The following is a 22,134-nucleotide window of genomic DNA, read 5'->3' on the forward strand; positions in this document are numbered from 1 at the left end:
TTTTTGGGGGGGGGGGGGGGGCTGCAGGGGGTTCCAAAAGTATAGTAGGGATATTGAGGTCCAGAAACCAGTTTTGAAGGGACTCTCCAATTGGGCTTCCAAACCGACTTGAGGTTGAGACTGGGACCAAGGGGCCTTGGGTGGGAGTGAGCATGGACTTGGCTGGTGCCGGAGGGGCCATCCAAGGAAGTGCTCAAGAGCAGCTCCCACTCCCGAAAGGGAAACCGACTGCGGTGCTCCCGGCTCAGGTGGAGTGGTGCCCCACTTGAGTACCTTGTGGCTCATTGGTCCTCGCCCTTCCGGGGGCTTGGGCCTTCCCTTTGGGAGGGAAGAGGGGGGGTAGAGGTACCCATACCGGGCCGTTAGGCCACGGTGTTTCGCCCTGACGTCCCGAAGCAAGTGCTGCACCCAAGGCTTGGGATTTAGAGGGTCCCATGATCAAGTCTTGTGGTACCAAGGGGTGTTAGGAATCTGGAGGCTTGGTGTGCTTGGCTGCTTGTGCCTGCGAGGAGTGTAGCCGAACCTTAAGTCCAGTTTAACCCGGGGAGGGGGATTGGGAGAGATTTGGGAATCTGTAGATGGATGGCTAACACTCCGTTGCTCGTGCAGTAAGTAGCTGAAACCAAGTAGGAGCTGGTACTATAGGCAAGAACCTTGGCGAGGGAACTTAGCACAAGCCAAGGCAGAGTTGGTCGGATAGGCGAGGTAAGCTGGCAAATTGGAAAGGAAAAATTTGTGGCTTATAATTTGGTATCGGAGCCTCTTCCTCAGTTCTAGCGAAGGATAGAGGCGGATTGCTGGAAGATGGCAAGGGCAGGACGTAAGCGAACCCAAGCAGAGACGGAACCTCCTCTAGAGCTGGAGCCTCCGGTCGAACAGGAGGCGATGGATGAGAAATCCTTGCATGAGGAGGACTCCAGTGAGGCAACTTCCAAACAGGAGTCTGGTGGTGAGGTTCGGTCGTCCAAGGCTCGATTGGATGTTCTAGAAGGACAATTGGCACAGACCAATGCCCTACTAGAGACTCTCGTACGCAAGCTAAAGCGTGACGAGAAGCGGAAGAAAAAGCGAAAGACTGCGGATGCTGGCAGCGCAGAAGGTGCGAACCCTTTGGCAGGGATTGAGGCAAAACCAGACAAGGTCGAACAGACCGAAGTGGAATCAGTCCCTCAGGCAGTTCCCAAGTACAAACCAAAGCCCCCACCGGTCTTCAAGGGAGTGAACGACTATAAGGTGGTGGAGGATTGGTTTTACGATATAGAGGACTACTTCCGAGCGTTGCGATTACCAAGCTCGGAGAAGGTCCCATGTGCAAAACCATACTTGGCAGATAATGCCAAGTCTTGGTGGAGAACGACAGAGGCCAACGAAGGACCGGTGGCCACTTGGGAAATGATGAAGGCGAGGATCCGCGCAACTTACGTTCCTCCGAATGCTACTCTGCATCTAAGGGACGAGCTGAGTAGGCTGAAGCAGACCGGAACCATTCAGGAGTATGTGAATGGGTTTATGGCAAAGAGGATACTTGTCACGGACATGGGGGATATGGATGCGTTCCATGCCTTCATATCAGGTTTGCAAACCTGGGCTCGCGGCGAAGTAATGCGGTGGAACCCGACCAACTACAAAGAAGCGTTGGATGCGGCCATCAAGGTGCATTTCAACGATAACCTGCGAAAGGGGAACACGACAGGGTCAGGATCCACGTTTAGCAAAGGGGCCAAACCAAGGGGAACGTTTAGCAGAGGGAAATTCAAGAAGAGTTTCTCTAAGAATGAGTCCTCGGGGTTCCGGAAAGGCAGATCCGGTGGCCAGCGAGCGAGTACGTGGGGGAGTCAGGCGAAAAGAGACAAACCCACGGATAAGAAGGTCAAGTCATATAGCAGCGTGGGAAACAACATATGCTACAACTGCGGTGAAGCGGGACACTTTTCGAGGGAATGTCCCTACCCGAAGAAGGCTAGAGCCAATATAGCCATCAAGTCGGGTGAAGTCCAAACAAAGGTATGTGATCCAGTCCCTAACTCAAAATTACTCATTACACGAGCAACTTTGGTAGAGAGTCGTTCGCGACATCTACTAGCCCTCCGAGGGAAGCTCGGAGGTAGCTTTGTTAAAATTCTTATTGACACGGGTGCTTCGGATAATTTTGTGGCTGCAGACATAGTCCGGCAAGCCGGACTAACGGTGCAGCGGCTAGGCGAACCAAGGACTATAGAGTTTGTTCAAGGTAGCCAAAGCACCGATGAGGTACTTCGACAAGCGAAAGTCAAAGTGGGGACTTGGAAGGTGGACATGGACTTCACCGTGTTGGACATGGCGGGATTTGACGTGATCTTCGGAATGGACTGGTTCAATCAATTCGTGGTAGCCCTGCATGGACAAGGTAGAAACCTTGTGGTACTGGCGAATGCCCAAGGAAGAAGATCTAGGGTGGAGGCCCAAGATCTAAAGGTAGGGCAAAGCAAGGCCAAAGATTCCTGCTTAAACCTGGTGTCCACGAGAGGACAACTCACTAAAGGAACTAAGGTGGCCTTTTCGTGCTTACTCTCGGTGAAGAGTGACAAAAAGACAGGAATGGAAGAAGTACCTTTAGTGATCCAACGGGTGTTGGACCAATTCCAGGATACCATGCCGGAGGAGCTACCGGCGGGGCTACCCCCAACACGACCGATAGAACATAAGATTGAGCTGGTCGAGGGTGCTGAGGCAGTGGTTCGTCCCCCTTATCGTTTGAACGAAAAAGAACTCAAGGAGCTCAAGTGCCAACTAGAGGAGTTGGTGGACAAAGGGTATGTTAGGTTGAGCAAGTCGCCGTATGGGGCGCCGGTGTTATTTGTGAAAAAGAAAGATGGATCTATGCGCATGTGCATAGACTACCGCTTGCTCAACAAGTATACAAAGAAGAACAAGTACCCTTTGCCAAGGATTGAGGACCTGTTCGATAGGTTGGGAAAGGCAAAATACTTCTCGAGGATTGACCTAAGGTCAGGATACTACCAAATCAGGGTAGCCGAGGAAGATGTCGAGAAGACAACCTGTCGAACGAGGTATGGGAGCTTTGAGTTTCTGGTGATGCCCTTCGGGCTATGTAATGGGCCGGCAACGTTTTCGGCGCTAATGAACCACATCTTTGTACCCTATCTGGATCACTTCGTGGTCGTCTATATCGACGACATCCTGATCTATAGCGAGACGCTAGAGGAGCATGCCGAACATTTGGCGAAGGTGTTTGAGAAACTAAGGGAACACAAGTTGTATGCTAAAGAGAGCAAATGTGACTTTGCTCAACAAGAGGTAAAGTTTCTCGGGCATGTGGTGGGCCAGGACGGGCTCAAGGTGGACCTGGAGAAGGTCCAAGCGATCCAGGAATGGGAGCAACCATCCAATGTACACGAGTTGAGGGCATTCCTGGGGCTATCCAACTACTATCGAAAGTTTATCAGACACTATTCGAGAGTAGCCCTGCCCTTAACGGACTAAACAAGAAAAGGGAAGATGGTGTGGACGGCGGAATGCGAGGCGGCATTCGTCCACCTCAAAGGGAAGTTGAGGAAGGCTCCCGTATTGGCATTACCAGACTTTGGTAAGGACTTTGAGGTAGAAACGGATGCCTCAGACTTTGCGTTGGGCGCAGTTTTGAAGCAAGACAACCATCCGGTAGCGTTCTTCTCGAAGAAGCTGGACAAGGCTCAACGGAAGTGGCCAGCCCACGAGAAGGAATTGTTTGCGGTGGTCAAGGCGCTCAAGGAGTGGCGACACTACCTTGGGAGACACTTCAAGGTTTACACGGACAATGTGGCAACAAAACACTTCTTGTCACAGCCCGACCTAAGAGGGAAACAAGGTCGGTGGGCCAATGCCTTGGCCGAGTTTGATTGCGAAATTCTGTATAAGCCTGGGAAGAGCAACATCGTGGCGGATGCGCTAAGTCGAAAAGCGAGTTTGAGGTTGGCAATATCCAACGCAACAGCAACCTTCTGGGACGATGTGCGGACAGCATATGAGAACGATGGTCTAGCACAGGAAGTGTTGCTGAGGAATCTAGAGGCGCGGGAAGCTCACCAGAGAGGTGAGCTGCCAACGGAAGAGAAAACGGGCTATGCGGAACGCAACGGACTCATTTATTACAAGCAAACGAGGGTGTATGTTCCAGAAGGGGAACTAAGGAAGGTGGCCTTAGAAGAGTGTCATGACGGACCTCTTGCGGGACACGGTGGAGTGCCCAAGACGATGGGCTTACTCAAAAGGAAGTACCATTGGCCAGATATGGCTAAGGACGTCCAAGACTATGTAAAGACATGTCCAACATGTCAGCAGGTAAAAGCCATGACTAAGGCTAGTGGGGGCTTGTTGCAAAGCATCCCAATTCCAGATCACCCGTGGAAATGTTTTACGATGGACTTCATCACGGGACTCCCCCCAAGCGAGGGGTTTGATGCAATATTCGTGGTGGTGGACCGATTTTCGAAAATGGCACATTTCATACCCACCACAACTGAGGTGGATGCGGAAGGTGTGGCGAAGCTGTTCTTTGAGCAAGTGGTTCGAGTGCGGGGAAGACCCGAAGAGATCATCTCAGATCGAGATAAGATCTTCACCAGTAGGTTCTGGAGGACTCTCCTGGAACAGTATCGCACCAAGTTGAAATTCAGCACAGCCTATCACCCACAGACAGGTATGGGGTATTAAGTCAAGTTGTTGGCACTAACACTTCTTGACAGACGGACAAACGGAAAGGGTGAATAGGCAGCTGGAGGATTATTTGCGATGTTATGTCTCGGGAGACCAGACCGATTGGGTAAGTCATTTGGGACTTGCGAAAATGTGTTATAACAACTCACCACATTCGAGTATCGGGGTGAGTCCATGGGAAGTCATCAATGGGCGAGCTATTGAAGGTCCTGTGGAACTCGGCGTGGCCGAGTATCATGGAGAGTTGCCCGCAGTGGAGGCATTCACGGCAGAAAGACTCAGCATTTGGAATCTAGTGAGGGATTCCTTGGAACGGGCTCAACAAAGGCAAACTAAATACGCGAACCAGAAGCGTCGGGATGTAGAGTTCCAAGCTGGGGAGAAGGTGTGGCTGAACACCAAGAACCTCAGAGTACCAAGTGGGATCAGCCGAAAGTTGACCCAAAGGTAAAGATGCATGTATTCCTGTAAATGAATTGATCTTGAGTTCCTTAAGCAGGTTCGCGGGGCCTTACGAGATTGAGGCACGAATCGGTAAAGTGGCTTACCGACTCCGACTTCCTCGAGAGATGGGGAAGATGCACCCAGTGTTCCACGTGAACTTACTCAAGCCGTACTTTGAGGATCCGCTTCGCAAGGACCAAGTGAGACCTTTACCTGAAGTTATCCAAGGGGAAGAGGAATACGAAGTCGAGGCCATCCTCAATGCGCGCAAAAGCAAGCGACCAGGACGCGAGGTGAGAGAGTTCCATGTGAAGTGGAAAGGGTTTCCACACTGCGAAGCAACATAGGAACCGGAGGAGAACCTAGCGAACACTCGAGATCTAGTGGAGGAATTTCTGCAAGGCAGAACTCTATGTACTTATGCAAAATTCAATTAAAAATATCAATTTGCAAAGTTGAGCAAGTGGCATATGTTGGGACCCGAAGGCGTGCCAAAGGTAACCTAATTAGCATGGGTTAGATAGGTCGACCAGGCGTAGGGCACTACGCCCGACTCCCCGCGGGGATGTCGAATCCGTAGACGTATTCTACGGAGGTTGGGTTCGAGTCCCAACCCCCTAGTAAAGCAAGGCTGGGTTCAAGTCCCGACCCCATACTAGGGCGTGGTGAGGTGAGGAGTATAGGGACACCTATATTCCGTTGTCATGGGCTCTTGGCCGGGGAGGCTAACTTAGGCACACCGCTAAGTGGGGGGATGCCCCCGGAGACATGGTCAACAAGTCGTAGGATAAAACGAGATGTTCGATGTGGGCATCGAACTTCTTCTATGGGTGGTGGAGTTGTAAGGAACCGACTCCCCGAGATGTCGTAAGGCTAAAGGATCCCCAAAAGCTTGACCGAAATGACAAAGAGTTCATTGGATGGGACCAAGTCCAGAATCGAGTCAAAGACCGACTCTAGGACCGAGTTCGAGATAGAGTCCGGAATCGAGTCCGAGACCGACTCGGGGACCGAGTTCGAGTCCGAGTTCGAGACCAAGTTCGAGACGGAGTCCGAGATCCGAAATCGGGTCCGAGACCGAGTCCGAGGTCGGGTCCGAGATCGGGTCTGAGATCGAGTCCGAAATCGAGTCCGAGACCGAATCCGAAGTCGGATCCGAAATCGGGTCCGAGATCGAGCTAGAGACTAAGTCCAAATACTAATACGGGTCAAGGGGTGAAAGCCCAAAGCGTGCGTCTCCCAGGGGGGGGGGGCTGCAGGGGGTTCCAAAAGTATAGTAGGGATACTGAGGTCCAGGAACCAGTTTTGAAGGGACTCTCCAGTTGGGCTTCCAAACCGACTTGAGGTTGAGACTGGGACCGAGGGGCCTTGGGTGGGAGTGAGCATGGACTTGGCTGGTGCTGGAGGGGCCATCCAAAGAAGTGCTCAAGAGCAGCTCCCACTCCCGAAAGGGAAACCGACTGCGGTGCTCCCGGCTCAGGTGGAGTGGTGCCCCACTTGAGTACCTTGTGGCTCATTGGTCCTTGCCCTTCCGGGGGCTTGGGCCTTCCCTTCGGGAGGGAAGAGGGGGGGTAGAGGTACCCATACCGGGCCGTTAGGCCACGGTGTTTCGCCCCGACGTCCCGAAGCAAGTGCTGCACCCAAGGCTTGGGATTTAGAGGGTCCCATGATCAAGTCTTGTGGTACCAAGGGGTATTAGGAATCTGGAGGCTTGGTGTGCTTGGCTGCTTGTGCCTGCGGGGAGTGTAGCCGAACCTTAAGTCCAGTCTAACCCGGGGAGGGGGATTGGGAGAGATTTGGGATACTATACATTTGGAACCCCCCCCCCCCCCCCCCCCCCCCCCCCCTTGAGGAACACATGCTTTGGGCTTTCACCCCAAACCTCCCTTAGTATCAGGAGTTAGCCTCTGGGACAAGTTTGAAACTTACTAAATATGAAATGTTCTTAGATTGCAAATTTGGACATGGGACAAACACCATTGTGTTCAGAACAATCTTTACATTCTGTAGATATGCCAAATGAGCAAATCTAGACACTTTCCATAAATAGTATTTGGGACCGAAATGAGACTAACACAAAGGGCATGATAGCGAGGGTGTTTGGCAGATATGGTAAGCTATCATCCAGTGATATTGAGGGACCAATCTCAATACGCAAGGGTTCTTGTCATGCTAGTGCAAAACAAAGCAAAAGAGAACTAAGAGCCAAGTTGAGTATGCTCAGCTAGAAACACATAGGAGTTCCTACTTTATGTCCATTTGCCTAAATACAAGTGCTAAGCCCAGTAAACTAACACTTGAACAAGAGGGGCTGATAAAGGGAATCAGCAATACCGACCTCCTGCCATCTTGGCAGTAAGGAAAGAGTGTCCATAAGGACTGGCCAACAGGTAACTTTCGATACCCGAAGTCACATTCGCGACAAAAATCTAATTGATGAACCAAGGATTTATCTCTAGACAATTTAGAAAATCAATAATGTGAGGAAGAGGATACACATTCAAGATAGTCACTTTATTTAATAGTCAATAATCACTGTAGAAGCGAATACTCTCATCAAGTTTTGTTACAAGATAAAGTTCATATACTTAGGGACTCTATAACGTTTAGATAACATTATTCTTAAATATTTCCTTATTATTTGTGAATAGAATTTTGATCTCTTTTGGTGACCAATGTCGAATAGAAACTTTGATTCAACAGGCATCCCCAATTAAAATAGGATGATATGCTCCAATTTTAGCCCCAAATGATAAATCAAGGTCAAAGAGATAAACATACTTCTTCATGAGTTAATCAACCATTACAACATAAATATCATTGAAGGGATCTAAAGTGGAAATAGAGGAGCAAGATGGAAATATAGTAGGAAGTAATCAGGTGATAAAAGTGATTAAAACTAAGGTTAAAACTGAGGGATAGGGTAAAATAAAAATAAGAGAAATAGAAAAATGATAAGGGAAGTATGAAATAAGTAGGAGAAATCTCAAAGTCCCATTTGGTATGATTGTACCACAACCAATCCATACCAAAGATGAGGTCAAAATTTTAACTTAGCACCACTTTTAATGATTAAATCTCAAGCTTGAGATCACCTATACATACAACTAAATCCACATCATTCTATACATATATATATGTATGGCCATTACTATAGAGAATGAAAATTAACTTTACTACACAATGTAAATGTAAATGGTAATATATGGCAATAGGCCAAGCAATATAAGATAAACTCAAGCTTATATCAATCAACATAAAAAAAATAATAAACTTTTTGTTATAAAAATCCTTAAAAGTAAATATTAAATGAATTAGTGTTGAATGAACCTCTTGATAATGCTCCTAAAAGAAGGATGGAAAGGTCAATAATTTATTCACACAAGAACTCTTCATTATTCATATAATTTTTTGTTTCCCAAAAGAATCTTTATATTAAAACCTTCCATCATATCAACATTAATAAAACATTGTTGACACTAAAGCTTCCAACCAAGAAATGGAAGATATTAATCAACTTCATTACATACTTATCAACAAATATCACAGCTACAACCATGTCCTCACCTTTGTCTTTGAACACAGGCAGTAATAGCATTAACTTCCATCAAAACAGAATCATCTCCCAAAAAAAATAGAGTTAAAGGATGTGTAGTAAGAGTGATATCTCATAATGTTGTGCTAGTCAAAAAGTATAATTAAAGGTGGTTAAACCAAATGCACGCACAAATCCCATAAAATCTTGATAAAATAGTACCCACAACATTTTTTGATTTGATCCATTCTAATATATTTAGCTCCACACAAAAGAAGAGACTCTAAAAATAAATGCCAAATTGTATTACTAACTCACATGATTGCCTAATCCATTGCTATCATGTAAATCTTCTCCTTGAAGCAAAATGCAAGCTAGTTCATGCCATCAAGTGGATTGGAGTGTGTCCATTCTGCTGATTACCAAAGAGAAGGCCACTGCGCCAATCCATTTCTCACAAACTCTAGCTAGCTCTGTTCAAAATTTTGAAAAACAATGTGGAATGTTCTTTACATCTACAGAATCTGGTCCAGTATACAGAGTCCGGGGTTCCTCTCAACTGGTTCTTTCTATCCATCTCCAAGCAATTCCTTGGTTCCAAGCAGAGAATTCTCGCGGAGCGTCCCAGAGTGACATCGTGGCAATGTCTCGCGCCTGGGATCTCCCACCCAATACCTTTGGCGCCGCCTACGCCCAGTTCATGGGATCCAGGAACTTCAGCCCCGACGATCGCCCTCCAGTTCGATTTCTAGAGTCCGAGCTACGCGAGCCCGGTGAGTTCACGACTTTTGGCACGTTTGGCCTTTTTGGCCTACCCACCTGCGCACCTGGACGAAGATCTGGAAGACGTTCGCAGCAAGTGGGGCATCATTCCTGCGCCGGCGCTACGAAAAAAATAGTTTTTCCGAGCCTCCGCAACTCGTCAACTTCGCCCAAGCTCCAGTGAGCCTCTTGAGCTTTGGTATAACAGCCGAAGAAACTTGCCTGTGCACGAGTGGAAAAGCCATTAGAACCGGATCACAAGAGCTCAGGTACTTACATCCTGCTCGGATCAGGTCTCTGAGAAGCCAATGTTCCAGAAGCCTTCCGGTGTCGAGGGAGGAACGTACTTATACCGATGCCTTGACACCTGATTGTGATGCTCACACCGCGAATTCCCGTTGCCATCGCCTGGGAGTTCCACTGCGTCGTAGAACTTCTTGCACTGCTTGCATTCCACGCCTTTGAGTGCTTCCCTGTCGGCCTTCTTCCGCACCGGCTCGTTGAACTTGTACTTTGGCAGCTGAGCACCCGACTTACCAGGCGCAATCCACTCCTTTCCTGGAGACTTAGCAGAATTCGCGCCTCTACTAGTCCAGTCTCTCCCTGGAGAGTTTAGTGTCTCCACCGCATCACTATGATCTTCAGCTCCGCCTGGTTGCTCGATGTGGTTCTCCCACTCGATTCCCAACGTATCCGGCACGAAATGGACTGTTTCTTCAGCACGCGGCTTCGATTTCTCAGCCGCGATTTTCTTCATGGCGATCTCTTGAGGCGTGTTCAGGAAATCATCGTGAGGATCTCTGCCACCATCGTTTTCGGCCCTGGTGCTCCTCCACTTGTCCTTAGAACTGGAGGTGGTGAAGAAGTCTTTGAGCGTGCCTTTTTGCTTCCTTCTATCCGCGATGGGAGTGGCATCCTTGTACCCGAAAACCTCAATCCTTGCTTCTGCTTTAGCTTCAACGACCAAGTCTTCTTTTAGCTTGCGAGCATCGCTAACTCTTCCAGGTCCTGATGCTACTGCCTCATTCTCCTTGCTACCACCAATCCCAGATACTAGAAGTTCTTTGCTATGCCCATCCGAGAATTCCTTCTGGTGGCCTGTCATTTCCTTCTCTTTGGACCGGAGACTCTCGATCCCAGATGCCACTGCTTGCTGGCGAAGCATCGAATCGTACTTCATTTTCAAGCTACTGTACCTCGAATTCATGCTGCGGAAAGCCACTCTCTTGGTCTCCTGATCCTCCAGAAGCTCGTCACGCTTCCTCTTCAAGCTTCTCACTTTGGCATCCAGATCCCTATTTTCCTGCTCAAGCTTTGCCACGGCAGCATCCCTCTCGGCCACAAGAGCCTCCTTCTCCCGTGCCAGAGCATCCCGCTCCGCCACAAGAATTTCCCTCTCCCGTTGCCATCGCCGCTCCGCCTCCTCCCAATCTCGCCTCAGATCCGCAGTCTCCGCCTCGTGCCGCTGGATTATCGACTGCTGCCAAGCCGGGTAGAGATTCTGCGAGAAGACGGCCTCCAGATGCTCAATGTGCTCCTTCGTCTGGCAGATCGAGGCCAGAAACAAGGTACACATGCGCTCCAGGTGCTTACCCCCAGCGCCGTGCTCTTCATCCGGCGCCATCGCTGCGCCAGAGCAAGCCGCCATAGCCTAGGGCTCCACTTTCCCTCCCGTTTTAAAACTTTGCCCTAAAAAGGTCGAGAGCTCGAATCCGGGGAATTCTCATCATTCTTCCTGGAAGATCACTGCAAAGAGAGAAGAGAATTTTCTTAGAATCGACCATAGCCCATGGATCCAAGTTTGAGCCTGTGCTGCAATACCCTAGCGGGAGGGACGCGATTCTTAGCCGCCTTGGCTTGCGATTTCTGCCACCATAGCTCGTCCTCGTAGCTATACTTCCCCTCGCTCTCGGGCAGCTTCGAGTTATGATCGCCCTTGGACGAAGAAGAATTCTCGGCAGCAGATCTCAATGGCTGGAGCTCAGGCACAGGGCTCAAATTCTCCACCGCCGAGGTAGCAGCAGCTTCCGGAGAAAACGCTGGGTTCCAGGTGAGCGCATTGTGCTCGGGAGGAGAGAATCCAAGAGAGCTTGGCGGCCAGAGTCCCGGATTGAAATCCCCCAGCGGCGGCCATGGGTTTCGCCCGAATTGCGGGTGCCACAGCGGAGGATCCAGGCCCCCAAATGGCCGCCTGGATGGATCATCCATGGCAGCCGCGTCGATCTTGCCGAGATGCATCTTGAGGAGGCGGAGCTCCTGGGCCAGGGCGTCGCGCTCTCTCATCAATCCCTGCTTCTCCTGGAGCCATAGCTTCTCGGCGCTGACCCTGGCCTGGAGGAGCCCTTGCTTCTCCTGGAACCACATTTGCTCCGCGATCTTCCTCTCCTGCATCATCGCGTGCCTCTCCTGGAGCCACTTCTGGAGCGATTCCTGGTGCGCCAGCCGCAGCGCCGCCAGCGCCGCCTCCGATTCCTTGACAAACGCCGGGTAGACCCGGCTGGAGAACAGCATCTCCAGGTGCTCCATCTGCTTCTTCGTCTGCGCCATGGATGCGTAGAAGAGACTATACATCCCACCGAGCTTGTGCGCGACGCCTCCATCCCCGTCGCCCCTGAAACCATCGGACACATCCGCCATCGCCACAACGAACTCTGAAGAACCCTAGCAATCCAAATTCCCGCCAAAAGAGAGGATATTCTGGTTTAAATCGCGTCTCGGGCTCGATTCCTGGGACACGGCACTTCTTCGCTATCATTGTGTCACCTCGAATTCCAGGAGCCTCTTCGTCTCATCGTCATCCGACACTTTGTTCCTCGCCATTCTCCCGAGGAAGAAGGGGCCGGGCGAGACCTTGGCTTCCACGTACACCTTGAGGAGCGCGTTGTAGAGCTTGGCGTCGCCATAGAGACCAAACAAGCTCATGAGCTTCTCGGCCCCCTCGACGTCCCTCTTGCTCGCAAACACCGGCATCATCCCCAGCACCATCTCATAGTCCGGCTCGATCCTCTTGTCCACAACGTACTCCATCCCTTCCCGGAGCTTCTCCAGAGCTTTCTCCGGCTCGTCCCTCGCAAGGTAGCCCGATACCAGATGGTTGAAGGGAGCAAACCACGGGAATGAGAGCTCCAGCCTCAGCTTCTTCATCGTCAGCTCGGCCTTCTCCATCATCCCGTGCTTGGCGTAAACTCCGATCATCGCGCAGTATGGCTTCTGGATGGCCTTCTTCCGCGTCTTGAGCACCTGGTTGAGTACGTCCTCGGCTCTAGAGATCTTCCCGAGAATCCCAAACGCGTTGATGGCCGCTACAAATCTCCCTGCTAGAGTCCAGCTCTCTTTGTGGATCATGCTCCACAGCTTCTCGACCATGTCCGGCTTTCCCAAGTAGGCGTACACCACCATCATGTCCGACCGTGTGGCGTTCCTCACTTTCTCGTCGTGAACATCTATCTTCTTGAGCGCTGCCTCGGCTGCTTCTTCGAGACCATCGATCGCCCCGATCCTGTTCCGGTACTTGAAGAGCAGGAGATACGTAAGAGGATTCGGTTGCCCGCCGGAAGCCACTAGATCTTGGTAGAGCTGCAAAACTTCGCGGTGCCTGTTCCTCCGGAGGAAGAGTATCATCATCATGTTGCAGGCCCTTGCGTTGTTGAGCTTGAGCGCTGTATGCCACGCCTCCGCCTTTAGCATCACATTACTCCTGGACATGGAGGCGATCAAGGCTGTCGAGACCTCCTCCGTCTTGAGCTCAGCAGGAACTCGGTCGTAAATTCGCTCGGCTTTGATAGGACTCGCGTAGCGGCACGTCAACTTTATCTGGAGTGCGTAGTCTCTGGGAGTGACTGTGAATGGCTTGTCATCAACAATCCAGTTGATGATCTGCGCAAAGAAAAAAAGCAATCGATCACAAAAAAAACTTTTTTTTTCTACGATCTCGTACCTGTAGTGCTCGGATCTGGCGCCGGATGTAGCACAGCTTGTGACAAATGCTGATGAGAGCTTCTTTCGACACCAGGTTTCCTCGAGAAATCCACGCGTGGATGATCTTGAGAGCCCGGGTCGGGCTCGCCTCCACCTTCTTCCACAGCCGATTGAACTGCTCAGGGTCCATCTCGTCGTCATCCATGGTCCGGAATTTCATCCGCATTATCGGATCATCGTCCAGCTCGTTCTTGATTGCCGCCTTCTTCTTCACCTGCACGGCCTGCGAGAAATTCCGGGCAGCGAATCCACCCAAGCCCGACGCCGATGATTCACAGCTTCCCAATCCCACGCTCTTCGCCGCATTCAAGCAAGGAATCGTCGTGCCGGGAGATCCAAAGTGCCTGGCACAGCGCCCGGTGAGACGAGTTATCTGCATTCTAGCGCATTCCACCGCATTACCTCTGGATCGCTGCTTGCCGGCACGCCCGTAGCAATGCCCTCCCGATCACTGCTCGCCCAATGCCCATGGAATGATCGATAAACCCTAACTCATCCCAGCCGTTAAAGTGCTCATCATATCCCTGCCGTTGATTCGCTTAGAACCCTAGGAGGGTCTCGCCCTAATCTTTGGAGGCGCTGCGCCATGGCGGACAAGCAGAATCCCATGCGGGAGATCAAGGTGCAGAAGCTCGTCCTCAACATCTCCGTCGGCGAGAGCGGCGATCGGCTGACAAGAGCCGCCAAGGTTTGCGATCATCCTCATCTTTTCACAGAAATTCCTCTCGATCTGCCGCATTTTCTCCACCCCTAGGTCCTGGAGCAGCTCAGCGGACAGCAGCCAGTGTTCTCCAAGGCGAGATTCACTGTCCGCTCGTTCGGCATCCGGCGAAACGAGAAGATCGCGTGCTACGTGACGGTGAGGGGCGACAAGGCGATGCAGCTCCTGGAGAGCGGCCTCAAGGTCAAGGAATACGAGCTGCTGCGCCGGAACTTCAGCGACACCGGCTGCTTTGGATTTGGCATCCAGGAGCACATCGATCTCGGCATCAAGTAAGAAGTTCTTCGTCTTCCTCTTCTCGAGAACTTTTGCTAAGTTTTGGGCTTTTTGTCTCAGGTATGATCCATCCACTGGGATTTACGGGATGGATTTCTTCGTGGTGCTCGAGCGGCCTGGATACCGCGTCGCGAGGAGGAGACGATGCAAATCCAAGGTCGGACACAAGCAGCGGGTGACCAAGGAGGACGCCATGAAGTGGTTCCAGCTCAAGTACGAGGGTGTGATCCTTAACAAGTCCCAGGCAATCTGAGATCATCGTGATGGACTTTCTTTTTTGTTCTATCAAAAGCTTTAGGGTTCTTGGAGCTCGGGTTTACGCTGAATATATAAAAGCGTGTTAACCACTTGGACTTAGGTCTTTGACCAGAAGTTTGACCGAGATGTAGACCGTTGACGAGGAACGGTTGGGATGGAAATGGAAAGTGGTGATAACGATAACGATGAATCTGTCAACTTTCCTGATAGTTCTTTGTCTTTTGCTATTATACATTGGCAAAAGAGCAAGGACTCTTTTGTGGTGTTATCTATCTTGGTTCGGACTAGACGTTTCCATATTTTAAAGAGAAAGCTCGAAGTTTTCCGCGAATGCTACATTGAGAAAGGCCAAGTCCAGTACACAAAAATTGGATGCTAAGAAGGGTCCACAAACCAAATCAAATCCGACCTAAGAACTTACAGTCTTAGTGCCTTCTACACTTTACACTTTTGTGGCGTCAAGAAAAGCAAAAGATGCCAACATTCATGAGCTCAAATCAAATGGGGATGCTTCACCAAACAAGGCTATTCACACCTAGACCCTCTTTGTCAAGAAAGAAAATGGCAACTTCCGTGTAGTAACTACTGGAAAAGAAATTTTACATTTCTTATTACCTTCATCGTACAGTTGCCAAGCAATCCAGATTGGAAGGAACCATTCCTAAACAAAACATAAATGCATGATCGTCCATGGATCTTTTCTATACATTTACAATGCTTCTATCCCTTGCAGCGGCTGGCCACAAGCAAAAAGCCTGTGTACTATGCTTGTTTTTCCTGTAATGTAACCATTCATGGCTGTCTTGAGTCAGGGACAAGATGAGGCATGCAAAGATTAGGTTAAAAAAGAAGAAAAGAGCGTGATCGATGTGATGTGATAGACTGCTACCTTACTACATCATCTGGCTGAGATGGTTGTACGGAAGTAGGAATCCAAACCGGACATCCAAATTGCTACAATCCTTTCAAAGCTGGCAACCATTGATACCCATCACATGGGCCCAATCCCCGTATGCTGCCAGGCATGGGTCTCGGCGCGCTGGTACTTTTGGCCATTGGCCATTTCTACCCCAATATAAAGACCAAGTGTTTGAAGCTCACCCAAAGCTAGTAGAGTCCATCTTCTCTTTGGTCCTCACTCTCACAATTTCCCCCTTCCCTGTTCTTCCCATTTCCCCTTCTCTCTCTCTCCTCTCACTCTCTCAATTCCTTGCATTTCCATCCATTTGCATGGTTTGTGACGCGCATTGCGCTGCTGGGACTGCTCTGCAAAGTTTGGTTTGCTAGGATTTGAGGTTGTAGAAGTGTAGAAAAGATAGAACAATCTCTTTCTCTTTCTTGTGATTTCCATAGAGCCTGCTTACCAGAGAGCTTAACTGCGAGAGAGAAATTTGTCCAGAGAGACCGGTCTATGATACAGCACGGCGACTGGCTTTACTTTTGAAAGGAGCAGTGATTTTGCTACTGTCTCCCGAGGAGTAGGCTGTTCTTGGCTGTTTGAATTGCTGGGATCTTCCATTCGAGTCGAGGTGTTGTTGTATTTTTTTTTCCATGCAACTCCCTCAAGACTGACTCTTAGATCTGGTAGTAGAAGCAGGAGAGATAAAAGCGAGCACAGAGATCAAACAAGAAAAAGGAACTTAGATTCACGTAGTTTGTCTGCTTGATTAATTACTCATTCATAGTCTCTTCCCTTTTCTCTTCATCCCTTTAAGCTATCTAGTGAGGACCAAAGGAATGGACTTGGAGCACTCCTCTCCAGCAAACATGTCGTAAGTTTCTTTTTCTTCTTTGCAAAAACTAATGGTTCTTTCCAACGCAGTCCCCGGAAGAAGTACTCTACACACTTCCTTATGTCCTTTGCTGCTTTTGATAGTTGCCGGAAACCTCCTGCCAACATCGATCTAAGGTAACACCAGCTCTTCCAGAGCTTGTTTGGACTGAGCTCTCTATAACAGGGAGATAAACTCCGAGGTTTCAGTAGAGGAGGACATTCCGGAATGGAGACGGAGAGCGTCGACTCCCTCTCCAAAGAATGGAAATCGCAGGAAAAATCGTCTTTCACACAGTTTGTCGGCTTCGTTTCGTTCTCAGGGGAAAGAACACTGCTCGAACCGGGAAGAGCATGTCTCGACATTCCCCACGAAGAAGAGGGTGGCGAAAGATGCTACTGTGAAGGTAAGAGTGTGTTTAGTTCAGATGGAGCTCGCTTAACTTTGGATGATTTGATTTGCAGCTCGACCAGCATCCGGTAGAACCCGAAGGTGTGTTTCCAGGATGTTTAGTTTACACGCTCTTCATACGTGTTTTGATGGCAGGGTCTAATCCTCGCCGTCTGGACTACAAATTTCGACACAAACTCACACCTCTGGAAGTTGTCAAGGTTGATAACGAGATCAAGAGAGGAAACTTTAGCGCTTCTCCAGGTAAAAATTCTCAGCAAAAGTGCTCGAAACTCATGTGTAGAACTTTGATTCTTCTCCAGGAGCATCTGATAGTGAAACTTCGACTGAGCTTTCGGACCAGAAAATAGATCTGGACACTTTGTTCGTGATAGAAAAGAGCCCGGTCCTCCCGATGCCTACGGCTCCAACACTAGAAGAGATCGAGAAAGACATGAAGGTGGGAGGAGGAACATCAGGCTTCTTGACATGCCAGGACGTGGAGAAATCCATCCTGACCGTGACCGAGGAGCTCGGTTCTAGCAGTAGTATCAGTCCAAGAGAGCAATGGCCGGATGGAGAAGACAAGGTTGCGTCCAAGCACATCCTGTCGCTGCTCCAAAGAAAGCCTTCAGACGAAGAACACCTCAAGGAGGAGAACGTAGAAAGTTGCAAGAAGGATCTCGCCGGCGAGCTCATCTCCCAAGTTCCCATCCTTTCGAATCTGGAAGAGATGCTCAAGATAGCCAACTCCGACTCCAAACGCGACGCGAGCTTCGGGAAGCGCCGGTTGATGTACACCGACACGATCGACTCCATGCGAACTGCGGTGAAACCATCCAAGCACGACAACATAGTAGCTCCAGGAAAATGCGAGAGTTTTAGTCCAGCCACCACCTTGTGGCAAACAGCGCAACCATTCCAGCAGCAGCAGCAGCATTGGGAGACCAAGCTTCCTCCTCCTCTTGGTGGCTTACTGCGGCCACCATCGCTAAACTACTCGGCTCCTCCAAATACTTTCCTCCACACCCGGCCAGTGGCAGCAGGGATGGGGGAAACTCCTCTAGTTCCTCAGGCTCTACAGGCCCTCCAGCGGCTCGTGGATCATCAGCTCCACATCCTCAACAGCATCCCGGGCGAGGTTACTCCAGGGATGCTGCATCAGAGATTGAGTCGGAGTGTTTTGGGTTATCCGGCCACGGGAACTCACCTCCTCCTTGCAACTTCTGGTGCTCCAGCGTATAGATTTGCATGAGCTCTATTCTAACTTGGTGAATCAACTTATGCACAGAACTTTGTTCTTTTAAGATTTAATTAAGCTTTCCTATTTATTTATCCTTTTTACTATATTTACATGTTACATTTGGAATTTAAAATATTGTTTGAGGAAACAATCATCATTAAAATTACTCATCCACCTATATTTAATTACAGTTGACTAGTCAAACAAAAAAATATATTAATCAATCCTGGAGAATAGAATATTCTCAAAACCCCACCTAGATGCTCTCTTCTCTCTCTCTAGTCTCCACCTTCTTGGCTGGAAGATTGATCCGCCTCAGCAGCTCTAGCGATTCATCGTTTGGCCTCACGCCCGCTGCCAGCATCCGTCCATCAAACCCAAACACTGGAACTTCTGCCTTGATGTACGCCTTGAGCAGCCAGTTGTAAACCTCGACGTCGGACCCTTGTCTCTCACGCTTGAGATCGCGAACAATGCTCTCGGCCCGCGAGAAATCCCCCTGCTCGGCCAAAACTCGCAGCACCAGCAGCGTGGTGGCACGCAGCGGCTTGGGATGCCCCAGCAAGCTCCGATCCCACGCCTTTCCATACTGTATCAGCGCGTTGCTGTGATCCCTGGCGTCGATGTAGCCCGCCACCATCGCGTGATAGATCGCGGGATGGCACTCAAACCCGGCCCGGAAGAGCTGCTTGTAGAGCTCGTTTGCCTTCTCCATGCGCCCGTTGCTCGCGTACACGGCGATCATGGCTCGATACGACTGGATGTTGAGAGTGAACTTGTTGCCAATCTCGTTGAACAGCCTCTCGGCGCGCTCCACCTCTCCCAGCTGCCTGTATGCATCCAGCAAGCAGTTGTAGCTGCTGGACGAGAACTTCTTGAACGTCTTGAGGAGGATGGAGCGTAAGTTCTCGATGGCCGTCAGGTCTCGCAGCAGCGTGTAGATCCGCAGCATGCACTCGTAGATGAAGAGCGGCTGCCTGGACGTGAGCTGCTCATCCAGAAACTTTCGTACCTCGGCCTCGATCCCGTCAAAGCCACCGATCTTCTGCTTGGCTCGCAGCACGATGAGGTACGTGTGAGCGTCGGGAGCTACGCCGAGAGAGCTGAGCTCGTCATACATGGCGCGGACCTTGTCGTCCTCGTTCTTGCGCTTGTACATGTCGAGCATGATGTTGTAAGGCTCGACGCGAGTGATCAAGTTGAGGCTCTTCATCTCGCTCATGGTGTCCTCGGCGGCGGGGATGGCGTGCCATCTCGCGAAGACTTGGAGCATCGCGGTGTAGGCGGCCTCGGATCTCAGCTCCGCCGGCATCTCCCAGAAGCACCTGGTCGCTTGGAACTTGGAGATCCGGCCAACCAGCTCCAGAAGAAGGACGTGGTCCGACTCCTCGATCTCGAAAACTTTATTCCTGATCATCCAGTCGCATATCTACAAGACAAGAAGAAGAAATTGTCAAAAGGACGAGAAAGAGAAGAAGAAAAATCAAGAAGAGCAAGAGAAGCAAATAACAAGGACAAGAAAGAGAAGCAAAGAAGAAGAAACATCGAAAGGACGAGGCAAAGAAGGAGAAGAAACAACAAAACTGACGAGCGAGAGAACCAAAGAAGAAGAGGAAACGTAGCAAGAGAAGCAAAGAAGACGAAGAAAAATCAAGAGGACGTGCAAGAGAAGCAAAGAAGAAGAAGAAATATCAAGATGACGAGCAAGAGAAGCAAAGAAGAAGAAGAAAAATCAAGAGGACGAGCAAGACAAGAAGAAGAAGAACGAAAACTCTGTTCTAGGAACTTACTTCGCGAGCCTGGCCAAACTTCGCAGTGATCCGGAGCTTGTAGATGACGTTGAGCAAGTGCTTCTTCTCCATCTTGACGCTTTGCATGTACTCTTGGACGATGGGAAGAACGCTCCTGCGGAAAGAGATCTTCGCGACGCTCTGCCACAGCCGCAGCCACGTCGTGTCGTGGTACTCGAAACGAATCTCATGGATCCCTCTCCGGAACGCCAGTCTCGCCGCGGCATTCTTCCGATCGATCGCAGAGGTGACACTGCTGGAGGGTTGTGACACTACCCTGCAGCGGCGCGGATTCTATGAATGAAAATCCTCGCATTTTCAGTGCGCTCGATCGACCATTCGCGGCCTACCTGGAGAGAAGCGAAGCCGCGCCTCGAGCTCCTCCTCGCAACGCTGCGCTCATTCTATAAACCCTAGAGACCGGGCTAGGGTTTAAGCGGCAATGCGCAGGGCTCTTCGCCTGGGACGAAGTGCCGCAGTGATCCACAGGTAACATAGACTCGCTTCTGCGCTCTTGATGCGATTCTTGCCCCGGCAGGAACGATTTCTTGGTTTTCCAGCCGAAATCTGGCCTCGCGCGCGCGCATTCCACGCTGCTGCTGCATCGATCGCCGGGATTCCAGTGTAATATCAAGAATGTGGGACTCCGGATGCTCCAATCCAGGCGCTATGTGTCCGAGACCGAGGAAGAGGAGGAGGAATCGCCAGACGGCGATGACGATTTGGATGAGAATCAAGAATGGCCGACGGCGGAATTGCCCGGCGATTGCGTGGATGACCAGGTTCTCATCCTCTGGGAGCCCAACGCGGAGGACACTTACGTGCAAACTCTCGCCCCCCTGTGGAAGAGAATCCTGCGAGCGCTTCCACAGAGCCAGCACAACGTGGTGGAGATGATCCAGGAGTGGAGTGCCAGTGATTCGCGCTACTTCCGTGCTTACAACAGCGATCGCTTGAGGAGCTATCTAAGAGTTATCATCGCAAGGCTGCGACGAAGAAGCCGGTTCTTGCAAGCTCTACAGGTGAGCTCTCGGATTTATTTTTTTCTTTCTTCTCGGTTTCTTCTACAACGTGTTTTCTCTTCACGCAGATATCAAACTGGATGTTTCACGACAGGAGATTCACAGTCGCTACGCAAGATCTCGTGATGCGTTTGTACCTGACGAGTCGATCTGGGCTTTTCGAGGAGGCCGAGAAGATCCTAGCGGAAGTTCACTTCACGCAGCGCAACGAATGGGCATACTTGGCGCTGCTCTCCGGGTATGCTAGCAGGAGGCACGTAACGAGAGCCGAGAAGCTGTGGAGGAGGATGAAAGAACGAGGATTGACGAAGAGCCCGCACGGCTACAACAACATGCTCATCATGTACAAGCGGAAGAAGCTCCACTCCAGGCTCCGCCAGCTCTTCGTGGAGATGGTGCTCTCCGGAGTAGTTCCCGATGCCACGACTTTTCTGGTGATTCTCAGCGCTCGAGAACAGATTGGTGGCTTCCAGGGGATCGAGAAGCGAGCTCGTCATGCCATGGCGAACTTGGAGATTCTAAATCTCCCGTGGTTCACCATGGAGGTGGTGATGCGAGTCTACGGCTTCCTCGGTGACTTGGAAGGGGGTGGAAAGGATGTGGAAGAGAGTCCAGCGGAGGTCCAGCCTCCATCACACGTCCTTCTTGTGTGCGATAGAGGCCTTCAGCATGGCCGGGGCGATGGGAACTTCCGAGGCCATTTTCCAGAAGACGGGAAACGAGACCAAGGACTCTGATCTTCAGCGGCACTACGTGATGATCGAGGCCTACTGCCGGGAAGGGATGACAGGCAAGGCTCAAGGATTGCTGAGAAAGCTGATTGCCAAGGGTCGGTCTCCAGCACCGTTTGCTTTCAACTCCATCATCCAGTGCTTCCTGAAGGACAAGCAACTCGACCGAGCTCTGGAGCTGTTCTACGTTTCCTTGAACCGGTTTGGGACAAGGCAGACATTGGCTCTGGGACCGTCCATTCTGGGAATCATGGAAGTATACGCTAAAGCCGGAGACGTGAACGCTGCCGAGCAGATCGTCCACAAGTGCCAAGAGTGCCACTACTTTTCGGACGTGAGGCTGTACAACGCACTGCTCAAGGTGTATCTCAACTCTCAAGTCCCAGCAACGGGCATTGAAGATCGTTTCAGGGATTGCCTGATGCAAGGTGACACTGAATCGCTAGAGCTGCTGAGGAAGGCATTTTAGGGGTCCGCCAAGCTGTAATGAATACATCTAAAATATCTAAGATATTCT

The 22,134-nt window shown here is 50.4% G+C and overlaps 5 protein-coding genes across 6 annotated transcripts in view; 2 read left to right on the top strand and 3 right to left on the bottom strand.

The window, feature by feature from the left end:
* Positions 1-11,177, bottom strand: part of LOC112350829 (protein gamma response 1-like) — a 19,771-nt gene extending 8,594 nt beyond the window's left edge. Inside the window, exons 1-2 of one of the 2 annotated variants that reach the window (XR_002993892.1) lie at positions 9,714-11,177; positions 9,502-9,658 (exon numbers count right to left, since the gene is read on the bottom strand). Coding sequence is in view for 1 of the 2 variants with exons in the window: in XM_024687751.1 (XP_024543519.1) it covers positions 9,726-11,084 (1,359 nt within the window). In the remaining variant the exon portion in view is untranslated. The remainder of the gene's footprint in view (positions 1-9,501; positions 9,659-9,713) is intronic. The other variant, XM_024687751.1, reaches the window with a different exon arrangement.
* A 911-nt stretch (positions 11,178-12,088) lies between these two features.
* Positions 12,089-13,923, bottom strand: LOC9661677 (pentatricopeptide repeat-containing protein At1g07590, mitochondrial). Its single transcript, XM_024687750.1, has 3 exons — positions 13,817-13,923; positions 13,374-13,758; positions 12,089-13,312 (listed from the first exon to the last, which is right to left on the bottom strand). Exons 1-3 carry the CDS (start codon positions 13,882-13,884, stop codon positions 12,188-12,190), a joined length of 1,578 nt encoding a protein of 525 aa, XP_024543518.1. The 5' UTR covers positions 13,885-13,923; the 3' UTR covers positions 12,089-12,187.
* Positions 13,924-13,944: 21 nt separating this feature from the next.
* LOC9661678 (60S ribosomal protein L11) lies at positions 13,945-14,768 on the top strand. The gene is made up of 3 exons (XM_002982493.2): positions 13,945-14,102; positions 14,169-14,407; positions 14,472-14,768. The coding sequence occupies exons 1-3, from the start codon at positions 14,001-14,003 to the stop codon at positions 14,662-14,664; spliced, it is 534 nt and encodes a 177-aa protein (XP_002982539.1). The 5' UTR covers positions 13,945-14,000; the 3' UTR covers positions 14,665-14,768.
* A 1,016-nt stretch (positions 14,769-15,784) lies between these two features.
* On the top strand, positions 15,785-18,173 carry LOC9661290. Its single transcript, XM_002982494.2, has 6 exons — positions 15,785-16,441; positions 16,492-16,578; positions 16,628-16,847; positions 16,906-16,933; positions 16,988-17,095; positions 17,155-18,173. The coding sequence occupies exons 1-6, from the start codon at positions 16,407-16,409 to the stop codon at positions 18,084-18,086; spliced, it is 1,410 nt and encodes a 469-aa protein (XP_002982540.1). The 5' UTR covers positions 15,785-16,406; the 3' UTR covers positions 18,087-18,173.
* A 92-nt stretch (positions 18,174-18,265) lies between these two features.
* Positions 18,266-20,360, bottom strand: LOC9661291 (pentatricopeptide repeat-containing protein At1g07590, mitochondrial). The gene is made up of 3 exons (XM_002982636.2): positions 20,215-20,360; positions 19,865-20,141; positions 18,266-19,503 (listed from the first exon to the last, which is right to left on the bottom strand). The coding sequence occupies exons 1-3, from the start codon at positions 20,358-20,360 to the stop codon at positions 18,331-18,333; spliced, it is 1,596 nt and encodes a 531-aa protein (XP_002982682.2). The 3' UTR covers positions 18,266-18,330.
* Between the last annotated feature and the right edge of the window lie 1,774 nt (positions 20,361-22,134).

The sequence above is a fragment of the Selaginella moellendorffii genome, unplaced genomic scaffold (assembly GCF_000143415.4).
Source record: "Selaginella moellendorffii unplaced genomic scaffold, v1.0 SELMOscaffold_54, whole genome shotgun sequence".
In the NCBI taxonomy this organism is placed as follows: Eukaryota; Viridiplantae; Streptophyta; class Lycopodiopsida; order Selaginellales; family Selaginellaceae; genus Selaginella; species Selaginella moellendorffii.